We start from the raw sequence: 22,470 nt of genomic DNA, 5'->3' as shown, positions 1-22,470 counted from the left end.
AGTTCCTTTTTTTGGTGATTGCTTTGGGCATCCTAATGCAATGCCATAGATGAAATGAACAAAGATGAGATTACAAGTAGGAAAAACAGTCCATGGTTACGCTGTGCTGAATGCTGCTTCTTCCTTCTCCATAGAACTAACACACACAGGTTGTCTTAGACTTGAACCATCGTTCCCAAATCCACAAGACATGCTGATTTCTGGGGCTTTTGAGATATTGGGAAAGTTGTAGGGGCTTTGACAAGATTAATTTAATATTCTAGAAGCATGCCTAAACTACACTATCTTTCAGCAAAAATAACTGAGTAATGATGACAATATTAGAATTATATATTTAAAACCCAATTAAAATGAATAGAAAACTTTTGAAATAGCATTCATGGCTACATTTTAGGTTGATCATACTTAATTTTGTATTGTAAAAACTGTAGAAGACAGTATATATGTTGGGAATTAGATTGGTTTTGAGAAATTGTAAAGGGAGGGACAGTTCCAATAACAAAATAACATCAAAATATCTTAGGAGCAAAGATTTAATTGAATTTTATTATAATTATATATAGTATACCCTTCATAGGTTTTCCTCCAAATGTTTTTAGAATATTATATTTTAATAAGATATTATATTTTAAAGTAGTTTTGAGTATGAGAAATTTAAACAAAATGCATAATATATGCTTTCTTGGCTAGAGTATGATAATATAATCGGACATAGTTTTGCAGAAACATCTACTTTAGAGTGATTATAAAAACACCCTACTGGCAAAAAATCAAACTTGCATTTATTATAACAAATTTATACACAGTTTCAAATAAGGATGGCAACTTGAAAGTTGATATATTCGTCAGTGTAGGTATAATGCTATCAGTTCAGGTAATGCTTCCAAAAATTTCTACTACTTATGATAGCTAAGAATGGTCAACTGGCCTGTCAAAAAGGACTTGGTTTAATTTGCCAATTCTTTTCCCTCTGTAAAAAAAAAAAAAGAAAATTAGCTTTATATTTTCAAATCTAGTCTTTGACATTTGAGGTTCTGAATATTTCTGTTCTATTTTGTAAAAATTTATTATGAAATGTTTCTTCTTGCCCCTCTAACCCCTACCCACTTAGACAAGCACATCTGTTATTCATGGAAAGATAGTCAACCAGAACAGTTTCTTCTCTTCTTTCCTGACCTCAATTAACTAAGGTGCCTGGCCTAGTAAATCTTAGTAACTTTGACTTTGTGCTTTCACGCTTTTCTTTTTCTTTCTTTTTGGTTCAGGACTAAGACAGGAATCTAGTTAAACAGGTGTTTTTAAAATCCTTTCTCTCTTTCTCTCAAACCTAGACTATGTTGTGTAGGTGAAATCTGACAGGAGTTTGGTTTAATAAATTTAGTGAAAATGCTTGAGTTTCTGGCTAGACATGTAATGATTAGAATTTGTGCCATCTATTCTGACACTGACATTACAGATGAAAAATATACATAGCACCTAGATTTTTTTTTGGATGGATCTTAATCCCTTCCCACCCCACCCCGCCCCCATCCCGTGGGTTTAGTTTTTATAAAAGGGACTATGTTAAGCCTCAGTTTGAGGGTATGTTAGGTAACAAATACACCATTTAGCTGCTAGCCATTTTTTCCAGGACCATCTTTAAGCACAGTATTTTTTTTTAATGAAATGGTTTTGTGAATTGGATTTTCCCACTCTGTCATGCCAATTTATATTAAAAAGCAAATATCATGCATTTTTTTTCAATCCTCCGTGAAGACACATATATACTTGCAATGAAAGGTCTCGGGAGACCCCACAGCTGTTGTGCTTTTTATCATGGCAATTTTTAAAATCTGTCAGAAAGAAAAGGTAACATTCAGTCTTGTCATCAGCACTGCTGGAGAAGGAAATCATGAAACTTCTAGCACTGGTTTGATATGAACTGTGTGGCCCACAGGGGTGTGGTCCTTTTGTACACTGTGTTCACCTGCATGTCATAATGGATTCCATGACCTTTGCTGGAAGAAAGGGACTAGCCCGGGTTCTGTACCATCGTAATCTAGTAATCCCGCATACCTGATATATTATTCTTTCATCTTCTTGAGAATTCTAGCAAGGTACAGATGCTTTTTACTAGATTGAAGTGTTTTCTACAGCCTTTTAAGTTAAAATCAGAGCAAAGCAAGGTCACTGCAACAATAGAAAAGACCTCTACTGCTGAAGGGTCTTGCTTCAGGACCACTATGTCAACTGCTATTTTAGGTTCAAACAGAAAACATGTGAAGAGCACTACTGTCATCTAAGCAAGAAGTCCTAATGCCACTGTGGTTACTGGAGCAGCATCGGTCAAAGGCATCGTGGTGACCCCGAGCACTAATCTTCTCTCTTTCCCTCCAGTCTGCTGGCAGCTGTGTCTCAGGAAAAGCTGTCTTCAGCAAGGCAAAAGCAGGTAAGAGAAACACACTAGAAGTCTATGTCCCAGCCCGAGTTGTCATCAGGTGGTGGCTCGTCACTGTCCTCGGGGAAGCTGTCGAAATTGCTTGTGTCTGTGGATGATGCAACCTGCAGAAGGAAGAGGAGAAAAAGGCTGCTGATTATTTTGTAGAATACTGAGCCAGATTGTGTGTGCATGCATGCATGTATGTATGTATTTTTATTGCATTGTTGAAAAGAATAGTTCTTTTTTAAAATGTTAATTTTTATTATTTTTGTGATACTGGGGATTGAACCCAGAAGCATTCTACCTCTAAGATACACCTGCAGCAATTTTTAATTTTTTTTTTTTTGGTTGCTGTTGAAAGATACTCTTTCTAGGTCATTGAGAGTCTCACTGAATTGCTGAGGCTGATCTGAACCTGTGATATTCCTGTCTCAGCTTCCCAAGTGCTAGGATTGCACCACTATGCCTGGCTACCAGTTCTTTATTTTTAACAGATACACAAAAACATGAAAACTGTACATGTTTAATAGGGTGTCATGTAATATTCAATGCATGCATACAATGTATAACATTCAAGTCAAGTTAAAGGTATTTGTCTTCTCAAACACTTATCATTTCTTTACAGTGAAATCTTTCCAAATCCCTACGTCTTGAAATAGATAATACATATTATTATCTCTAGTCACCCTACTGTGCTGCATACCAGAACTTCTTGTTCCTATCTAACTGTAGCTTAGAACCCACTGATCAACCTTTCTCTATCCCTTCCTTCTATTCTCCCCAGCCTCTGGCAACTCATATAACTCATATAAAATCGATATTTTTAGGTTCCATATATCCCTGGCTTATTTCACTTAATATAATGATCTCTGATTCCATCCAGGTTGCTGCAAATGACAGGACATTATTCTTTTATGGCTGAACAGTATTCTATTATGTGTATGTACCACAGTTTCTTTATCTATTAGGCTTGAGTTTTAAAGAGCATTTTAATCCCTATTCAATGATGATTTTGTACATCTACTATGTAGTAGCTAGTGTGCTTTGAATTGGGTGAACAGTGCTGAGTAAGAAGAGAGTTTATACTATATAAGAATTAAATGGTGTGGTTAAAATAAATAATCACAAAAATTTTGATTGAAGTATAAACTTGGACTAGTGTTCGCTGTGGAATAAAACACAATATGCTTCGAGAGTGTAAGAGTGATCATAGAAAGCCTGTTTGAAAAGTATTATTTTTAACCTAAGAATCAGTGAATTCTTTATTGAGAATATGGCACCCTCATACCCTCCATAAACAAGAAGTGTTTTGAAGCAACCAAAAGCTGACAACATGACTGCTGTATAAGAAGGGAGAGAGTGGGAGGAGAAGAGGCTGGAAGGCAGAGAAGCCATGTTCTGCAGGACCTGGCAGGCTGAGGAAAGGGTTGCACATGTTTATCCTATATTATCAGAGTGATTTCTAAACTCAAACAAGCTCTTACAAACTTAGTGAGTAAATTTCAATCTGCAGAGTACTAGAAAAAGCCCATTTAATATTACTATTGTATTAAAAGGAGATTCCTAACAAATTCAGGTGACATTGATATGACTCTGCCCATGTTCTAAAAACAAAACTTCACAATACAATTAGCCTTTGTAATGTGAGACATGGGAATGATATTTTTGCTTTGGTTGATGAATAAACAAACACAGAAATAGATCTTAGAAGAGAATGTTTTTCTGTATAAAAAGCAGTCTTGAGTCAGCCCTACAGAGAAGAAACCTAAAAAGTTCCAAGACCACTAAGCAGCGCTCTTTCTTGGAATTCGGGTTCAGTGAATTTTATTATGTGGATGTGGTACTGATGAAAAATAGAAATACAACCAGTTGATATCAGTCATAGGTTACTATAATGGAAAGAGTCTTAGTGAAGTGACTAACCAAAAACCTTAGTGCTAAGAAAAAGAGAATCTTTTACTTTTATTTCCTTTTTAATTTTTTTTTTAAATTTTTTGGCACTGGGAGTTGGACCCTGGGGCATTCTTCCTCTGAGCTACATCCCCAGCCCTTTTTCCTTTTTGGTTTTGAAACAGGGTCTTGCTAGGTTTCTAAGTCTCATTAAGTTGCTGAGGCTGACCTGTCTCACTCTCTCAAATACTGAGATTGCAGGCATATTCCGCCCTACCTGACAAGAACCTTTTTTCTCTTAGAGCTTAATAGAAGGTCGAAAGGACAAGCTGTGACTGAGAGAGCTACCAAGCCATGCCTGGAGAGGGCAGGAGGGGCGATGCAGGTCAGAAGTGAAACCACACTGGGCAAGAAAGAGAGCCGCTCAACGCGGGCGCTGCAGGATGAGCGTATTCTTCTGTCAACACCTGCATACGCTGGGCATTTACCAAAGTGAAAGTTAACATCTACTCATTAATAAAAGAGATTGGAATAAAACAGTTATTAAAGATAAGGGTAAAATGCATCTACAGTAACCATTCTTGAAATTACCCCTTTTAAGTTTAGATTTCAGAATGTCATTTTAATGTGATATTTCTATAGTTCATTTATTTGACCAGAGGATAAAACATTAAAAACAACAGACATAAATGTCAAGTATGTCACACAATTAGAAACTGGAAAGTTCACTTACGCTTGGTATAATGGGAGGTGTCAAGGTGCCTTTTCTTAAGCCTTCCCAATTAAAGCCCTCAAACCATCTAGGAAAGGAGACACAGAGTCAGAGGCATTGCACGTCTGCCAGAAGCTTCTGTTTACAATACATAGGATATGCACAACTGATAGAAAGCAGTCAGGTAAACAATTCAATGTGAAAAATGTTCCTATTTAATCAAAGCTTATTTACACTTAGCTTATTTCATTAAATGCATATTTTAAAAAGTAAAATTGCCAGATTTAAACACCAACCACCATGGAATTCATCTTTTTTTCTTGTAATTTCAGTCACAATGTTTGCATGACCTTGTTCCTACATTGTCATTATAATTTAATAAATATCATAATATGCTTGGCCCTGTGTCTTCCAGAACACTTTATTTTAAGGTGGGAGAATCAGGACATGAAAAGTCAGGACAGAAAATTAACTTTCCATCCTTGCCACTGATTCCATACACAGTCTCAGCTAATTAAGCTTTCATATCACTCTCAGTCTCTTTACATCCCATTTTCCATATTTTTTCTTTTTTTTTCTTTTTAAATTTTTACTTATATTTATTTTGTGGCACTAAGGAGTGACCCCAGAGGCATTCTACCTCTAAGCTATTCCCCCAGTCCAATTTTATTTCTTATTAAGAAACAGGGTCTCATTAAGTTGTAGAGGGCCTCGCTAAGTTTTTGAGGCTACGATCTTCCTGTCTCAGCCTCCCAAGTACTGGGATTACAAGTATGCAACACCATGCCTGGTTTTTCTTTTCCTTTTAAACATGCTTTGATTGTCTCACAATATTGCCTTACATACTTTATTAATATAAAGAATTATTTATGTACAACTTTTCTATAAAATCAAAACCACATACTATGACACTAAGGTTTATTTGTTTTGTCTTTCAAAGGTGTCACCATTAGCAAATGTTTGTACCAAATCCTTAGCAGGCTTTCCAGATATTCATAGGTCTTGCAGTAAATTAGTCCCTTTGATAAAGTTGTGAATTTCGTGGAAGTGTTAGACAAACAGGCTAAGAGAAAAACCAATTTAAATCTAGTTTTGCTTTAGAACATTTAGCCTACATAGGTAAGACACTGATACTGGTTTAAAAAGACTGCTTCTCTACAATTTTCTCTCATATGATGTAATTGGGAAATGTTTGGAAAATATACATTTTGCCCTTAAACAAGGAAGGATGATCGAGTGGAAGAGTTTATTTCTAATATTCTGATACACAACACTGTCCCCAAATTAAAAATACCCATTTTCTTTTTTACCAGAGAAGAAAATGCCCTGCTCATTAGGGAGAGGGGGAGAAACTGAATCAGTGAATTGGTTGTATGAAACATGTATCTAAATATGTCTCTAGACACATGAAGAAGGCCTTGAAAGTCTAATTTGTCTACGCTCTCTCTAAAAGGTTCCCACAGGAGAACTGTGTCAGTTTATCAGTTACACACCAATAACTAAATAACTAAATAAATCCCCCTTAGGGAAATGCTCATTAGGTTTTCTTAACTCAGAAACCCAAAGTTATAAGGAAAGAATACTTACTTGTGCTTTTGAATGTCTTTCACTCCATTTTTCAAATTTCCTAATCTTTCTGATGGATTATCCCTAAAAGTAAAATAATAATTTTATTGATCCATTTTTTCTCATTATGATCATTTTAAACTAATGTGGTTAAAACACTTACCTGCATAGTTTTTTAATCAAGTTAGCAGCATTTTTGGCAATCTTCTTTGGAAATTCTATCATGTCAATCCCCCTCAGTATGATGTTGTAGGTTTTCATAGGATCTGGGCCTGAGAAGGGAGGGCTGTAAAAGTGACAGAACGACATGATGAGGAAGACGATTTTTGGTTCCCAAATAAGAACACTAAATTTATTGTAAGCTCCACAAATGACATCAATTCTTATGTAGGGGCTAAAGTTAGTAGTGCAAATAAAACAAAATTCGATTGACAATCAAAACACTGCCCAGGCAAACCCTGCAAAGAAAAGACTTGGCAAGACCATGGGTGTGTTGAGCTTCTCTGCTGTTCTCTTTGTCTCTACTCAGTGCAAGTGCCTGACCTCTCGTGCTGTCCTCGGTCCTTCAAGCTGTCTCCTGAACTCTCTGCCTTTCTCACATGAATCAGCGCACACTCACGAATCTTCACATGGAGGAGGAAGTCCAGTAGCATTAGGGTGGGCCATGAGAACACCAAAGACTGGCCGGGCGTGGTGGCGCACGCTTGTAATCCCCGCGCTTGGGAGGTGGAGACAGGAGGATCCTGCAGGTTTGAAGCCAAGCTGCGCTGGCTTAAGAGACCCTGTTTCCAATTTTAAAAATATATTTAAAAATAGGTCTGGGAGTGTAGCCCAGAGGTAGAAGGGCTTCCAGGAACCCCAGTGCCACCAAAAAAAAAAAAAAAGAACACCAAGGCAATGACGGGGCTTTGTCTCTTGCTGTCACCACCTCATGACCGGCATCCAGGCACAGTTGCTCCAGTGCAGCAGCACAACCCCAGCCATTTTTATTTTTCATTTTGAGACAGGGTCTTGCTAAGTTGCCTAGGTTGACCTCAAACCTGGCATCCTCTTGCCTCAGCCTCCAGAGTAGCTGTGGTCAGAGGCACAGCTTTCTCCTTTCCTCCTGCTCACCAGTTCCCATAGATGACCTACAAAGGACATCCTCTTTCTAACTCAAGCACCTTATGAGCAAGAAGTATGCATTCTTTTTCCCCAGTACTAGGGACTGAGCCTGGGGATTTATAGCTGATCCACTTTCTAGCTTTTTTTTTTTTTTTACTTTGAGATAGGGTCTTGCTAACTTGCCTAGGCTGGCCTCAAACTTGCAACCCTCCGGCCTCAGCCTCCAGAGTAGCTGGAATTATAGACTTGTGCCACCATACCTGGGAGGATTTTCTTAAACCTACCCATCCTTGGACTCTTGCTTTGAACCAGGTCCAAAGAACAGAGAGATGACTAAAATCAGTGCTTCCTTTAAAGTCTTCACAGTTCAGAGGGGAAATATGACTTTTCTTCACAATTTATTTATTTTTATTTTTTTTATTTTAATTTTTGGTGGTACTGGGGTTCCTGGAAGCCCTTCTACCTCCGGGCTACACTCCCAGACCTATTTTTTACATTTTCGTTTTGGAAACAGGGTCTCCTAAACCAGCGCGCGCGGCTGGCTTCGAACCTGCGCGATCCTCCTGTCTCTGCCTCCCAAGCGCAGGGATTACAAGCGTGCGCCACCACGCCCGGCCACAATTTATTTTTTCAGGAATTATTCTTTTAATACAGGGTCATGTCTCTTTGGGGAATAAATCTTATAGATTTTTTTTGTTCCTCATGTTTATTAGTTATGGTTTCAAATATTCCTTTTTATTATACAGGCTTAAAACAGAGAATAGCACATTTGCTTTTGTTAAATGCTGTAATGGTATCTGCTTTTATATTCTGGGAAAGTACTTTCTATTTACTTTGTTATTAGCTAGCCAATTTTAATTACTTTTAAAAATGATACATATGTGATCCTGCTTAGGATAGTTTTTGTGGTTTTTATAAATTATGTACGTTTGGTCCTGATATCAATGCTATATACAAGACGTAAAGTTACCTTTAAGCAAAATCATTCAGTGTTTTTTTTTTTTTTTTTTTTTTTTTTGGTGATACTGGGGTTCCTGGAAGCCCTTCTACCTTCGGGCTACACTCCCAGACCTATTTTGACATTTTTATTTGGAAACAAGGTCTCCTACGCCAGCGCGGGCAGCTGGTTTCAAACCTGCGCGATCCTCCTGTCTCTGCCTCCCAAGCGCGGGGATTACAAGCGTGCGCCACCACGCCCGGCTCATTCAGTGTTCTTAAATATTGATGATAATAAATATTTGGTGAACATAATTTCAAATATTTCTCTATGTAGATGGAGACACAGGATTATATTACACTTGCTTTTAAAATAAACATGTATTTATTTTACTTTAGGAGTAAAACTAAACAATGTTAATTTATATGTGATTCTTCAAATATCATTTCCTAAAAATATTTTTCTAGAAATTTTTTAATTATAAAATTTTAATTTTAGAGCTTTATTTTTGTAATCACATGCTTCAACAATAAAGAGTATTTAGGATTTCTAATAATAAATGACAAGAAATAAGTATACTTATAGTTTTTCTAATCTTCCTCCTCCCAGTTTAAGTTTTGTTGGTTTTGGTATTATTTGAACATTGCTAAAGTTTATAACATTTACATTCTACTTAATAAGACACATTTAAGTTATTTGATCTAAGATCTAATTAAATTCAAAGCTCACCATCAACTTTTACCAGTTTCTCTGTTTCTGAGTAATAAACTTCAATGTTCACTTTTTTGTTGACTTGGTCATATACCAGTGTTTCTGAGAAAGGTCTGGAAGGAACTTTTTTTTTCTTTTTTACTTACCCAATTGTATGCACACTTTATATGTTGCATTTATATTTTAGAATGACTTGACTCAAAGCCAGGTGTGATGGCACATGCCTGCAATCCCAGTATTTGGGAGATGGAGACAGAAGGACTGAAGGTTCGCAGCCAGTGTCAGCAACTTAGTAAGGCCCTCAGTAACCTAGTAAGACCAGTTCAGAATAAAAATAAAATATGGCTGCAGGTGTGGTTCAGAGGTAGAATTCCCCTAGCTTCAGTCTCTAGAGGGAAGAAGGCAGGCAGGCAGGCTGGCTACATAGATCTTGATAGGCTATCTTTTAGCATTAAAACTTCTCTAGAGAAAGTTAAAGACAACCGGAACTCTAATCCTTAGAGCTAACACCATACGTGATATGCTTTTCCGACTTTGATGTGAAAATGATTATTTCTTATCATTGAATTTGGAAGATTAAACTTGGCCACATGGTGGTGTCATTGTTTTGAATACTTCTCCATGGTTGCTGCAGATCAAAAGAATTTGCTGAGTCAAGCCTTTATATCATGGATTTTCTAGTACGTAATGAAAGGTAATTTTCTATTCCATTTGTCAAATAATTTTCAAATTTGAACACCAACCCCCATGCGACTTTTCTTTTTTTCTTGTAATTTCAGTCACAATGTTTGCATGACCTTGTTCCTACATTGTCATTATAATTTAATAAATGTCATAATATGCTAGGCCCTGGGTCTTCCAGGACACTTTATTTTAAGAAGGTAGATAGAATCAGGACATGAAAAGTCAGGACAGAAAATTAACTTTCCATCTTTGCCACTGATTCAGTATGCAGCATCAGCTAATTAATCTTTCATATCACATAACTAATGTGATTTTCTATTTTTTTGACTTTTGCATTCTCTTTTTATAATAACCTATATTCTTTTTTCTCAAGTCTATGTATAATCTCCATGGATATATTATTTTTAACTTTCACTTGAATTTATTTTTAACTGAAACAAAAATTATAGATATTAATGTGATACCATGTAATTTTTATACATGTATTTTTATACATGGATACACTGCATAATATTTAAATCCAGTTAAACATATTTATCCCATCAAACTTTTATCATTACTTTAGAGTGAAAACTTTCAAAATCTTTTCTTCCAGCTTTTTAAAATGTACAGTACATTATAATTATCTATAGTCACCCTTTTATGCAATAGCATCCCAGAGCTTCTTGCTCCTATGAAACTGCAATTTAGTACCCACTGATCTACCTTTTGCCATAACTTCTTGCCATCGCTAATCTTTCCAACCTCTGGTAACCACAATTCTACTTTCACCTTCTATGAAATAAGTTCTTTAGGTTGTGCATATAAATGGGGTCATGCAGTACTTGTCTTTGTGTGCCTGGCTTATTTCACTTAAGGTAGTGACTCCTATTTCATCATGTTGCCACAAATGACAGGATCCATTGTGTATATATGCCAAATTTTCTTTATCCATTCATTAGTTGATGGACACTTGTTTCCATTTCTTGGCTATGGTGAATGAGTCTGCAGTAAACATGAGAATGTAGATAACTCTTTGACATACTGATTTTATTCCCTTTGGATAAATATCTAGTAGTGGGATTGCTGGATCATATATTAGTTCTGGTTCTAATGTTTTGAGGAGAGCCAGGCCTCTCCACCTGAAACACTATTTCCTTTACTCTTAATCTAAGTTCTATTCTTCTCTAAAAGCCCAGCTATAGTATTTCATATGAAAAAAAAGAGCCTCTATGACAAACTCAGCCCTCTTCTGAACCCGGTAGGTCATAATGACCCTACACTCACTATCCTTAGCACATGTTGGAGTATTGTACTTTTAATATTGGTCCTTGGTATTCCTAGTCCCTATTTTAGCTGTTGTATATACACAAATAACAAACAAAACATTCAAAATTTATCTAATTTAAAAATTGCTAGCCAGTCCTCTCTCTTCTCTAGATAGTTGACCCTAAAAATTTTCAAATTATTAGTACTTCCTTTACTTCATTGTTGGCTAAATGACTAAGCTAAAAAATCTCAAATAAAAACATTGGATTTTACTACACTCACATATGTATACTAAATTATAAATAATGAGACTCACTGTTAGTACTGAGTTGATTGCCTTTAGAAACTTTAGATCTTGCCTTATAAATTTGTGGTCATTCGCATAACTAATTGAAAATGTCTGGAGACACACTGGACTTTAACATGGTCCAAACAGAGTGAAAAAGGTAGGAGTGTTAGCTGTTTCTGGTCTGTTTTTATTAGCAGTCCCCCATAAATGTCCATACCTGCCAGTCAGAAGTTCATACATTAGAATTCCCAGTGACCAATAGTCGGCAGAAATGTCATGGCCTTTGTTCAGGATGATCTCTGGGGCTACGTACTCTGGAGTCCCACAAAAGGTCCATGTTTTCTTTCCAAATCCTATTTTCTTTGCAAAGCCAAAATCAACCTTACAAAAAGAGAAAAACAAGATATATAAGCCACTTATGATTAATCTGCAAAAAACTAAGTTATTATAGTCCTGTCTTTCAAAAGGAGTCATGTATATTGTAAACAAAAATACCCTGATCAAACCCAATTTCAATAATAGGAAAAGAGGAAAACTAATGCTGTATAAAATTCACAGCATTAAAAAGAAAAGATAACCTTTGAGAAAATAACTTTTATTTCCTACTTTTATGCCATTGGTGTTTAATAAAGAAATAATTTCCCTTTACTCAAAAATTTTAGAAGGTAAAGTATTATGGTTTAGATTTAGAATACCTCCAGACGTCATGATGTTGACAAGGCAGCCATATTGAAGCTTGGTTGCTGAAAAAGTAGGTCATTTGGGGTATGGCCTTGGGGTATCTATCTATCTATCTATCTATCTATCTATCTATCTATGTTCTCCAAACCCCATGCCCATTTTCTACCTCCACAAAATGAGAGCAGAGTCCCTGATTTCCACAGATGTGATATGAACTAAAATCTCCAGAACTATGAGCAAATAAATATTTCTTTCTCTAAGTTGTGATCATCAAGTATTTTGCATCAAAGCAGTGATAGAATGCTGACAACAAGACCAGCTGGGCCTAATCAACCTCTTTCCCAGAACACACATGACTTCTGAAGCTGACAATTTATATGATATAAATTACTTTAGAAGCCATTTTATTACTTAAAGACAGGAGTAAAGCATTTATGGGACCAATGATTCTGCCCCTGGTAAAAATAAAAAGATAAGACAAAGAAATATAGCTTTTAATTTTTCAAGAAATCTTTTGAAGGAGAAACTGCAAATACAGGTCATCTGTTTCTTTTCTAAAACAAATTTGTTGAGCAATAATTAATTAATTGACAGATTTAATTGCTCTAAAAACCATGTACTGAATAAAAAAAATCACAAAAATTAAAAAATAGAATCAGGCACTGACTCATCTAAGACTCACAAAAGCTATACATTTTTAAATAAGAGAAATTCCCTTCTACTGTAACTTTTTAGAACTTTTGACATTATTATTATTATTAACAAAGCCTGAAAACATCACATAAAAGTTATTTTTTCCTATTAGCATTATACTTTAATAAAAATACTGACATGATTGGTTTTCTTTCTACTTTAATAAAAAATATTGATGTGATTCTGTTTTCTGTTTTGTTTTTTAGTAATCCAAGCTTAGGTAACTTAATTTCTCATTACTTTTACATAATTTGAAAGCATATTTAGTTGAAAAGTATAATGCTAAAACATACTTCTAAGGAAAGTTTTAAAAATGAAGTGGAAAACAGTTTTTAATGTTAGCAAATAAACACAACTCTATAATGAATATTTTAAAACTGAAGGAAGAACTCGTGTGTGAAACCTACTGACCAGCTTGGCATAGCCTCGATGATCGAGGATAAGATTTTCTGGCTTGAGGTCCCTGTAAATGATTCCCTTGGAATGCAGATAGGCAAAAGCTTCTACCACACATGCTGTGTAAAATCTGGTTGTAGAATCTTCAAACGAACCTCTGAGAAACAGAAAATGAAATGAAACTTGTGTGAGAAGTTAATTTCTCTACTAAGGTTTATTTCTTTTCTCATTTTGGCATATGCGTGTTCCACATTTAACTCAGAGACCAGTGTCTTACTGGCAACTGTGATTGCCATTCCATTGGCTTCTCAAGATATTTTCTACCCTTATAAGTAGCATAGCTAAATCTAACTTCTGAAAGGGGTCAAAAAGAATTCATAACACACCTAATATTTTGTAATTAGTGGCTTCTTCTTAATAGCCCACCACAGTCTCTGAAGCACAGAGTTACCACAGTGGGCAGGGGAGAGAGAGGGAATTCTGTTTTAGAGCTACTACCAAGAGTTCTCTTTTTGAAGGAGTGGTTTATGGATTTATTCTTACTTATTTTTAAAGACCTTGTTTTTTAATCTTTCTAAATAATGTAGATATGGTTAATGAGAATGCAAATAAAAGTTAATGTTGTCAAAGAACTACATTGAAATAAGTTGCAATGTTACTGAAGCAATCAGATTGTACTGCCAGCTAAGTATTCTCTTTTTGAAACTTGTCATCCAGACAAACAGTGTCATCTATACTACTATCTATATACTATATACTATACTATATACTATATATATATATATATATATACTATATACTATACTACTGTCTCACTACTGTCTTCATTCATTCATTCATTCATTCATTCATTCATTTTTGGTGCTAAGGATTGAACCTTGGGGCATTCTACCTCTGAGCTACACCCCCAACCATATTTTATTTTTTATTTGAAACAGGGTTTCATTAAGTTGCAGAAGATATCACTAAGTTGCTAAGGATGGCATCAAACTTGCAATCCTCCTTCTTAGCCTCACAAGTCCTGAGATTACAAGCCTGTGCCACCACACATGGCTTTGTCTTCTTATTAGGAGGAAGAGATGGAATTCAAACATAATTAGAAGGAAAAAGGTAATTGGAAGGGAATGTTAACTTGATTTAGGAAGAAAATTTGTCTCTTGTTTCTCTTTATGTATATGTGTGTATGTATAAATGTGTAACATATATGTTTTTAGTGAGTAAATAAATGAAATAATAATGGAAGCAACCTTGACACCCAACATTAACCCTGCAATTCTAGGGCAGAATCTTTAGCTGTATTCTCATAAAACTGTTCTAAAAGGATACACTATGTTCTTTTCTTCTTGATCAAGTAGTAATCTCAATAACTTCATAATTCTAGAGCATTAGTTGAAGCATCAGCTGTTGAGGTAGCTGAGATGTGACATGAGCATCTCTAACATGGCCCCCAAAGCTGTCTCTCATGAGGGTACCTAATCCCTGTGTGCATTCTGGTGGCGTTCAATTCCTTTTTCACAATTAAAGAGAGAAGTTTTACAAACTGCACAGTGGACTATGGCTACATCTTTACAAAATTCATCAGTGAATCCAAGGCCAAATCTGCTGAGTTCAGGGCATTTTTCAGAAGCAGTGTGTTTCAGAAAGGGTTAGTTTTCTTTTCAATTTGTGATATCTCCTGAATTGTTACTGAAATTATCAGCTTTCCCATACTAAATATCTTTCTTTTCAAATAAGCTTCTTTTTTGTGGTACTTGGGATCGAAGCCAGGGACATTCTACCTCTGAGCTACACCCCCAGTTCTATTTTTTATTCTCCTTTTGAAATAGGGAGGCCCTCACTATGTAGCTGAGGCTGGCTGTGACCCTGCAATCTTCCTGTTTCAGCCTCCCAAGTACTCAGATTACAAGTGTGCACCACCACTCTCTGCACTTGGAATACATTTGTAGGTATGATGATATTTACTCTTAAAATTTTAGCTATAATTACTAATATTCTAAATCTGTCACTAATGATATCTGTGTGGAACTATTGTGAATTTATAAGGACAAGGCAAATTTCTTCAAGAAAAACTACATCTGAAATAGGAACTGAACTTTTAGCTCCAGGTGTTCTCTGACTTGTGCCTATCCTTGGCAGAGGTAACACTCCTGGATACTGGAAAAGGAATTTAAAGTGTTGCCTTGAAGCACCTTACTTAGTAGCCCTATATTAAGACCATATGTACTTGTCAAGAACAGTGCATTTCTTTCTATTGGAGAGATTATCAACCTTAAATTCTAAGCACACACATGCACGTGTGTGTGTGTGTGTGTGTGTGTGTGTGTGTGTGTGTGTGTGTGTATGTGTGCAATTAATATACAACTTAAACTATATTGAATGCTATATATTACTTCAATCTCTCCACAGTGAACAACTTTGCAAAATAAGGTGAAATGGAACTATTTTTGCAGGCAAAAATCATCCTTGCATTGTTTGTCAACCAAAATCTCCCTTCCTTCCACGAAGTGAACTGATCACAAATTATACATCTTTGGTCTTCAGTCCTTGAAAGCTTTGTTTATTTCAAACTTTCTCTGGTCATGAAAAATTTTGGAATTTTGAGGGTTCTAGACTGTTGTTTTCAATTCCTTCAAAAGACCTGTATTGAGTATCCCTTATCATAAATATATTTGTAACTGATTTAAATTTTTTTTATTTTTTTATTGGTGCATTGTAGTCATACATCTTAATGTGGTATAAGATGGTAGAGGTATATACACACATATCACTCATTTAGGCCTGGTCTCAAACCTTGATAAGTCAGTGATTGGAAATGATAATGTACATTTGATCTAAAACAGAAGCGAAAGCTTATTTTATTCACAGCATAGAGTTGCTTAAAGAACTAAAACTCTGTCCTTGATAATCTTTGAAATAAAAAAATTGTGCCTTGAGAATATTATCATTTCAAGTAAAACAAGTAAGGTAAGTTCCTACAGCTTCTCTGGGAATTGGTAGTTGTACAAGTTGAATGGCAGTAGGTGATAGTTTAAGAAAATTAGATTAGATATATTTTTGATAAGTTCAAATTAATATTTAATCACAGTGCTTAATAAATGTCATAAGCTAAGTCCTGAAGTATTAGACAAAGACAAAATATTTCTTATCAAAAGAGACTCGGTGATGCTGATTAGTAGCGACAATCAACAGTGAGTGTATAAATCTGAAGCATGTTGTGACCTGTATCACATCACTGCCAACTGTGAAGTCAGAAGGTTAAGTTGTGATGGAGACAGACTCATTTCTTTTGAAACACTTTCAATTGGTACCATCTATTATGTTATCAAAGATTAAATATAAGTAATCACTTTCTACAAAATAGCCAGAATCAAGAAAAAAATACAAATAGTTACTCATGAGATCATAAAATATATCCAGGAAGACACAAAACCATTTGAAAATTATGGCTTCTGAAGTAATTATTTAAGATATTCAATAGAAAAAATTAGTGCACACATTTTAATTGAAATGTTAAATTTTACTAGATTAAAATGTGCATTAAGTATTAGTATTGGTATGTAACATATTTATATGCTAAAATACTATACATTAATATTTATGCTATATATGTATTTATTATATTAATTAATTAGACTTTTTAAAAAGTTGTAGGAGTTGCCAATTCTTTAATATAAAAAGAGAAAGTAGAAAGACTCAGTTTTGTACAGTCCTGTGAAAAACACAGAAATAAAACTATGGAAGACAGTCACACACTAAAAGATAAAACGTGATAGCTAATAAAGGCTAAACCAGGAAAATAATAAAAAAATTAATGGTTCAGTGGTATAACTCATGCCTCAGACAGCAAAATAAAATACCCAGTGGCCCTCAAATCCCATTCCTATGTGGTGTCAGTTTAATTCTCATTTCTTGACAACAGGTAAATTGCTGTTCTGTGTTCCTTTCTGATAAGAAGAGAAAGAGAGGTGGGAATGGTCATCTCAGCTGAGCGGTGGGAGAAACAGATGTCTGAGTTGCTCTTGGAGACTTCCTACGTAAATTTCTGAGGCTCAGAGGTATTTCTATGTCAGTAAATATGGCCACACAAGCCTCCTTTCAAACCAACCCAAATACATTTCCTGTAAGCTTTCAGGGTAGCTTCTCCTTTTCCTTGGCCACTAGAGGAAGACTTGAATGAATCAAGTAAGATGTGTGCATATGTCTGACTAGGGCTATTTTTACGTGACTAACAGCATAACAATATAATATTTTGCTTGCCCTTTTTCCCCTTCCTTCCTTTCTTCCATTTTCTTTCTTTCTTTTCTTCAACAATGAATCTTTAAGTCTTTAGCCCTGATTTAAAGAAACAGAAAGCTACCCCATAGCACTAGTAACCTGGATGTTCATTATGGAATTTCTGGATTAGGAAAAAGAAAACCATGTAGAATAAAACGATATATATATATATATATATATATATATATATATATATATATATATATATGTAAGTTGCTAGGGGAAAGTGATTCTGAGGTCAGTTTATATACGATAGTTCATTGCTTTTGATGTTGAGGCTTCAGCATTTCTGAATCTTGAAAAGAACCATCCAGACAGTCCCCCAACCCCATCAAGCCTCTGCAGGGAGCATTAACTGCACAGTGCAGCTCAGCAGCTATGGGCCCCAAACTGAGAGATGGTAAGAGGGAGGGCAAGGAGGCAGCGAAGTAGCCCAGGAGAGGTGGAGAAATGTACCCTCTTTTCTTTTTTTCCTCCATCCTCTTTTCCTAAGGGAAGCCTCTTCAACACAGCAACCCATTGTACCTCACTCAGGAACCTCGCTGGCATCTCTGACCAAAATGGAAAATCAAGGTAAATATGGAAAATATAAAATAGTATTTGCTTTTGAAAACTGATGGCTATCCATGTTCAGTGCCTCACGAGAGGATGGTGGGATGTTTTATTGCTATGACTGGTATTGTGATTCTAGTTAAGAAACTTAATAAAAAGTTTTAAAAAGATATGGGAGTAGCTGGTCCTTTCTTTGTGTACTTATTATTGTTTCCCAGTTTAATTCCACCTGCAAATATTCTCTTATTCTAATTACAAAAAGACAGGGAAGAGATTTTAATTAATCAGTAGATTTAAATGCCCGGCCAAACATAGTATAGTAAATCATATTAGGATATGCCAAATATTAATTCATGAATCAAAATATTAATTCACAAATCAAAAGATTAATAATAATTCTTAAATATTAATTTAGTTAGCCGGGCATGGTGGCACACGCTTGGGAGGCGGAGACAGGAGGATCACGCTGGTTCGGAGCCAGCTGCGCTGGCTTAAGAGACCCTGTTTCCAAATAAAAAAATATAAAATAGGTCTGGGAGTGTAGCCCAGAGGTAGAAAGGTTTCCAGGAACCCCAGTACCACTATATATATATATATATATATATATATATATATATATATATATATATATATATTAGTTAAACACTCTGTATATTCTAAGGAGTAGAACCACATCTGTTTTATTTATCGCAGTGACCCCAGCTTATATCCAATGTCTGACATATGATTTGTACACAAATATCAACTAACAACAATAACTAATTTGCTATAATAGCTTAGTGTAGATATTAACCTTCTCCTCAGTGTCAACCTAATGAATCCCCTTATATGTAAGAAATAAAAAAGCACTGTAATAGAACACTGAATGCTAAAAACAAATCCATTCAACATATGTAAGTTAGGCTTGTGTAAATAAAAAACCTAAAAGGGCACATTGTACAAAGATATTAAGATACCAAAGAACTCCATTAGAAATGAGAATTTAAATCAAGAGATTATAAAGAGCCACTTGTTCTGTTTCAAGACACATACAAAGTAACAAATGTCAAAAAAAAACTGCATGGCTTTCTGAGAACATCAGGGCTATTTTACCCAGTCAAGGAGAGTTTCAGGGGAAATTCTGGAACAAATAAGAAAAAATAGACATACCTAAATGTGAATGATCAAAAAAATAAAGATGACTTTGAATCAATAGATTATTCTTAGAAAATGATCAAAAGATTGGAGCCTTTTTATTAAAAATAAAAATGTAAACACTGGGGTAGATAGTGATTTTCTGAGATTTTTTTTTTTTTTTTCTGGTAGTACTGGGGATGGAACCCAGGGGCATTCTACCTCCGAGCTACACCCCCACCCTTATTTATTTTTTATTCTTTATTTTGAAACAGGGTCTCACTAATTTGCAGAAGGCCTCACTAAGTAGCTGAGGCTGTCCTCAAACTTAGATCCTCCTGTCTCAGCTTCCCAAGCACTGAGATTATAAGTGTGTGCCACCTTGCCCAGCCTGAGATAATTTTTAAAGGTAACTATCTAGTGACATAAATGTGAGATGAAAATTAAGACACAATGGAATTTTGTAATTAAAGAAGCAAATAAGCACTATCTAGACAAACTTTATTTGCACTAAAAGGGTAGAAAAGCAAATCTAAGTAAGATTTACATGAAAGAGTACAAACAAATGGACTCATTTTTTTCACCCAAAAATCATCAAAGGCTAAATAAAAGAGATGGCTGACCATTAATTAATGTTGAAAACAAAGAGCAATACAAAGTAGAAGAAACAGTTAACTTTGATAAAATTCTTAGTGCCATGAAAGTCAGAGTCCATCTGAAAACTGAGTGAAGCAATTGAACTGATAGTTAATTCAGGTGGTAATTATAAAATAGCTATAATTCCTTCCAATTTAAAGCAATGTAATGAATTCCAATGTATTGAGACATCTTATTCTCATATTAAACTGAGGGCTGTGCATATACTTTCCCAGGTCTCATTTTCATGGTGGAATAAGTCTGTATCACTAGTTACAAAGTGAGTGTTACTTGTATCACAGTAGATTTATATGTACAGTGGGTTGTACCTTTTGTTTACATTTTAAGTATGAACATATAGAAAATATAAATATAACTTGTATTTACATATACTCTTCTTTTAGGCCATCATGCACAATTATATTTTTAAAGATATGATAAAAATGTCTTTGATCTCCTACCTATCCCTGAGAATGGTCCAGAGCTCTCCACCGAGACAAACTTCCATCAACATATACAGATATTTGCTGTCCTTAAACGTTCTATAAAGCCTGTGAATTGCAAACAAGAAAACACCAGTTATGAAACTCTTTTGTTTTAAAAATAATGTTTAATGTTTATGTATATACTGTAAATAATCTAATCAGCATATTCATCACCTCATATATTTATTGTATATAGGAGAAATACATTCTGATATCCATTGCATAGTAGGGTGACTAAGGTTAACAATACAGCATTGAATATGTCAAAATACCTTAAAAGAAAGGATTATAATTTATTTTCATAAAAGCATGTACATTTTCTGAGTGTCCAGATTAGCTTTCTGAGTTGCCATGCTCTAAGTCTTATCAGAAAAATGAAGGAGATGTGTGTCCACAAACAGTGAGCAAATGGCTTATGAACGAGACTTCACGTCGTAGGGGCTGGTTTCTCCCTTGACATGAGCTAATCCAAATGTCTCTATAAGAGAGCATCTTGGGATTATATGAATTCCAATTCAGTCAATGTTTTAGGCATGGGATTTTCAGCAGCATTCAGTGGTCATAAACATGCAGTGTACATAGATAAGAAAGATTAAACTTTATAACTAGAGACACATGAATTTCATTTGCTATTCACTTAAGTGCATGTGTTTAAGGGTGAGCACACGTGGCAGAGAGTGCTGTATCTGCTCTGGTCCTGGAGCAGGGACTTTGTCCTCAGGGCAGGTTTTTACCTCACTATGAAATCGGAATGAGCCCCCTGCATGATATGCTTCTCAGAACGAATGTGTTCCTGCTGTCTTGTGTCCACAATGTGGCGTTTCTTGAGAATCTTCATTGCAAATGTTTTGGATTCTTCACTTTTCAGCTGGACCTTAAAAAAAGGCAGAGGAGGCGAATGAAGAAAAGCCTACACATTTAAGATAACAGCGTACATTGTTATTCTGAAATTAACTGGAACACTGGAGCATTTAAATCAACCCCAACTAAAACCCACGGCACGCACAGTAAATCCCTGCGAGAGCTGCTCTTTAGTATCTGCAGCTCACAACTACTGTCCGTTCTCCTCCCACGGAGTCACATGAGTTCTAACTAAATTGATTACAAATGAATCTTGGGTCCCTATGGATTAGAATTTTGTGCCACTTGCTTCTCTATCATGTGTTGGTTTGAGTGTATGTTTTATAGTTTTTCCGTTTTGATCAAAAAAGTAGAAATGAAATCTGATTTTGTCCCCAGTTTTACTTCAAGGGAATGTGTCAAAAGTACAGTCCTGTGGGTCTTTATGCTCTTCCTCTTTAGTCCTATTCCACAAACATTCCTAGAATTATTAAGTTCAATGACCCTTGCCTGTGCTGAGACTACAGGTGTATACATAGCACTGTTATTTTTCTCTCTATCTCTTTTATTTTCACCTTTCAATCCTTCCTCTCCTTCCAATTAAAAAAGAAAAATATACATTTTTTTAGCACTGGAGATTAAGCTCAACAGCATTCTACCTCTGAGATACACCTACAGTCCTTTTTCTTGTTTTTTTAAAAAAATCTTGAAATGGGGTATCACTAAGTGGCTGAGGATCCTGTTAAATTGTTGAGGATCCTGTTAAGTTGCTGAGGCTTACCTCTAACTGGTGACCCTCCTCTCTCAGCCTCCTAAATCCTGATATGACAGGTATGTGCCTCCATACCTGGCTTTATGATACAATTTTAAAAGAGATAAAGAAATTAGTTGTCTTAAATACCCCTGATGCCTATAGATATAAAATCTTACTCCTTCATTTTATTAATTGAAGAGACCTAAGCTGAGACTGAATATGTCCAAAGTGTCCTTGATTCTGTTGTAGCCCACATGGCTCCCAGTGGCTTTGGAGGAGGCTTGGATTCTACCAGTGCAATACTGTAGACAGGCTACTGGTCTGTGTTCACTTTTACAAGAAATTCCAACAAGGTGACTTATAAGGAAAGGAAGAGGCAGAAATGAATTAATCACTTAATTACAATACAAGAGAGTCATGGTCAAATGCCCTGGAGCAGCAGACTCGTCAATATAGTAAGTACCCTATCAACCCACACTCCTCAG

At 35.5% G+C, this 22,470-nt stretch overlaps 1 protein-coding gene across 2 annotated transcripts in view; it reads right to left on the bottom strand.

Moving 5' to 3' along the window:
* Positions 1-2,442: 2,442 nt before the first annotated feature.
* The window catches only part of PRKG1 (protein kinase cGMP-dependent 1), a gene marked incomplete at both ends in the record, with an annotated part of 1,321,419 nt that continues 1,301,391 nt past the window's right edge, over positions 2,443-22,470 (bottom strand). For both annotated transcript variants that reach the window (XM_080693971.1, XM_080693970.1), the window contains 8 exons: positions 2,443-2,541; positions 5,043-5,109; positions 6,609-6,671; positions 6,751-6,873; positions 11,778-11,941; positions 13,346-13,487; positions 20,368-20,457; positions 21,126-21,265. In XM_080693971.1, coding sequence (XP_080550097.1) covers positions 2,443-2,541; positions 5,043-5,109; positions 6,609-6,671; positions 6,751-6,873; positions 11,778-11,941; positions 13,346-13,487; positions 20,368-20,457; positions 21,126-21,265 — 888 coding nt within the window. The remainder of the gene's footprint in view (positions 2,542-5,042; positions 5,110-6,608; positions 6,672-6,750; positions 6,874-11,777; positions 11,942-13,345; positions 13,488-20,367; positions 20,458-21,125; positions 21,266-22,470) is intronic.

Source organism: Muscardinus avellanarius, assembly GCF_963383645.1.
Source record: "Muscardinus avellanarius genome assembly, chromosome: 4".
NCBI lineage: Eukaryota > Metazoa > Chordata > Mammalia > Rodentia > Gliridae > Muscardinus > Muscardinus avellanarius.
Note: the sequence above shows the minus strand (reverse complement) of the source record. Positions and strands in the feature narration are given on the sequence as shown.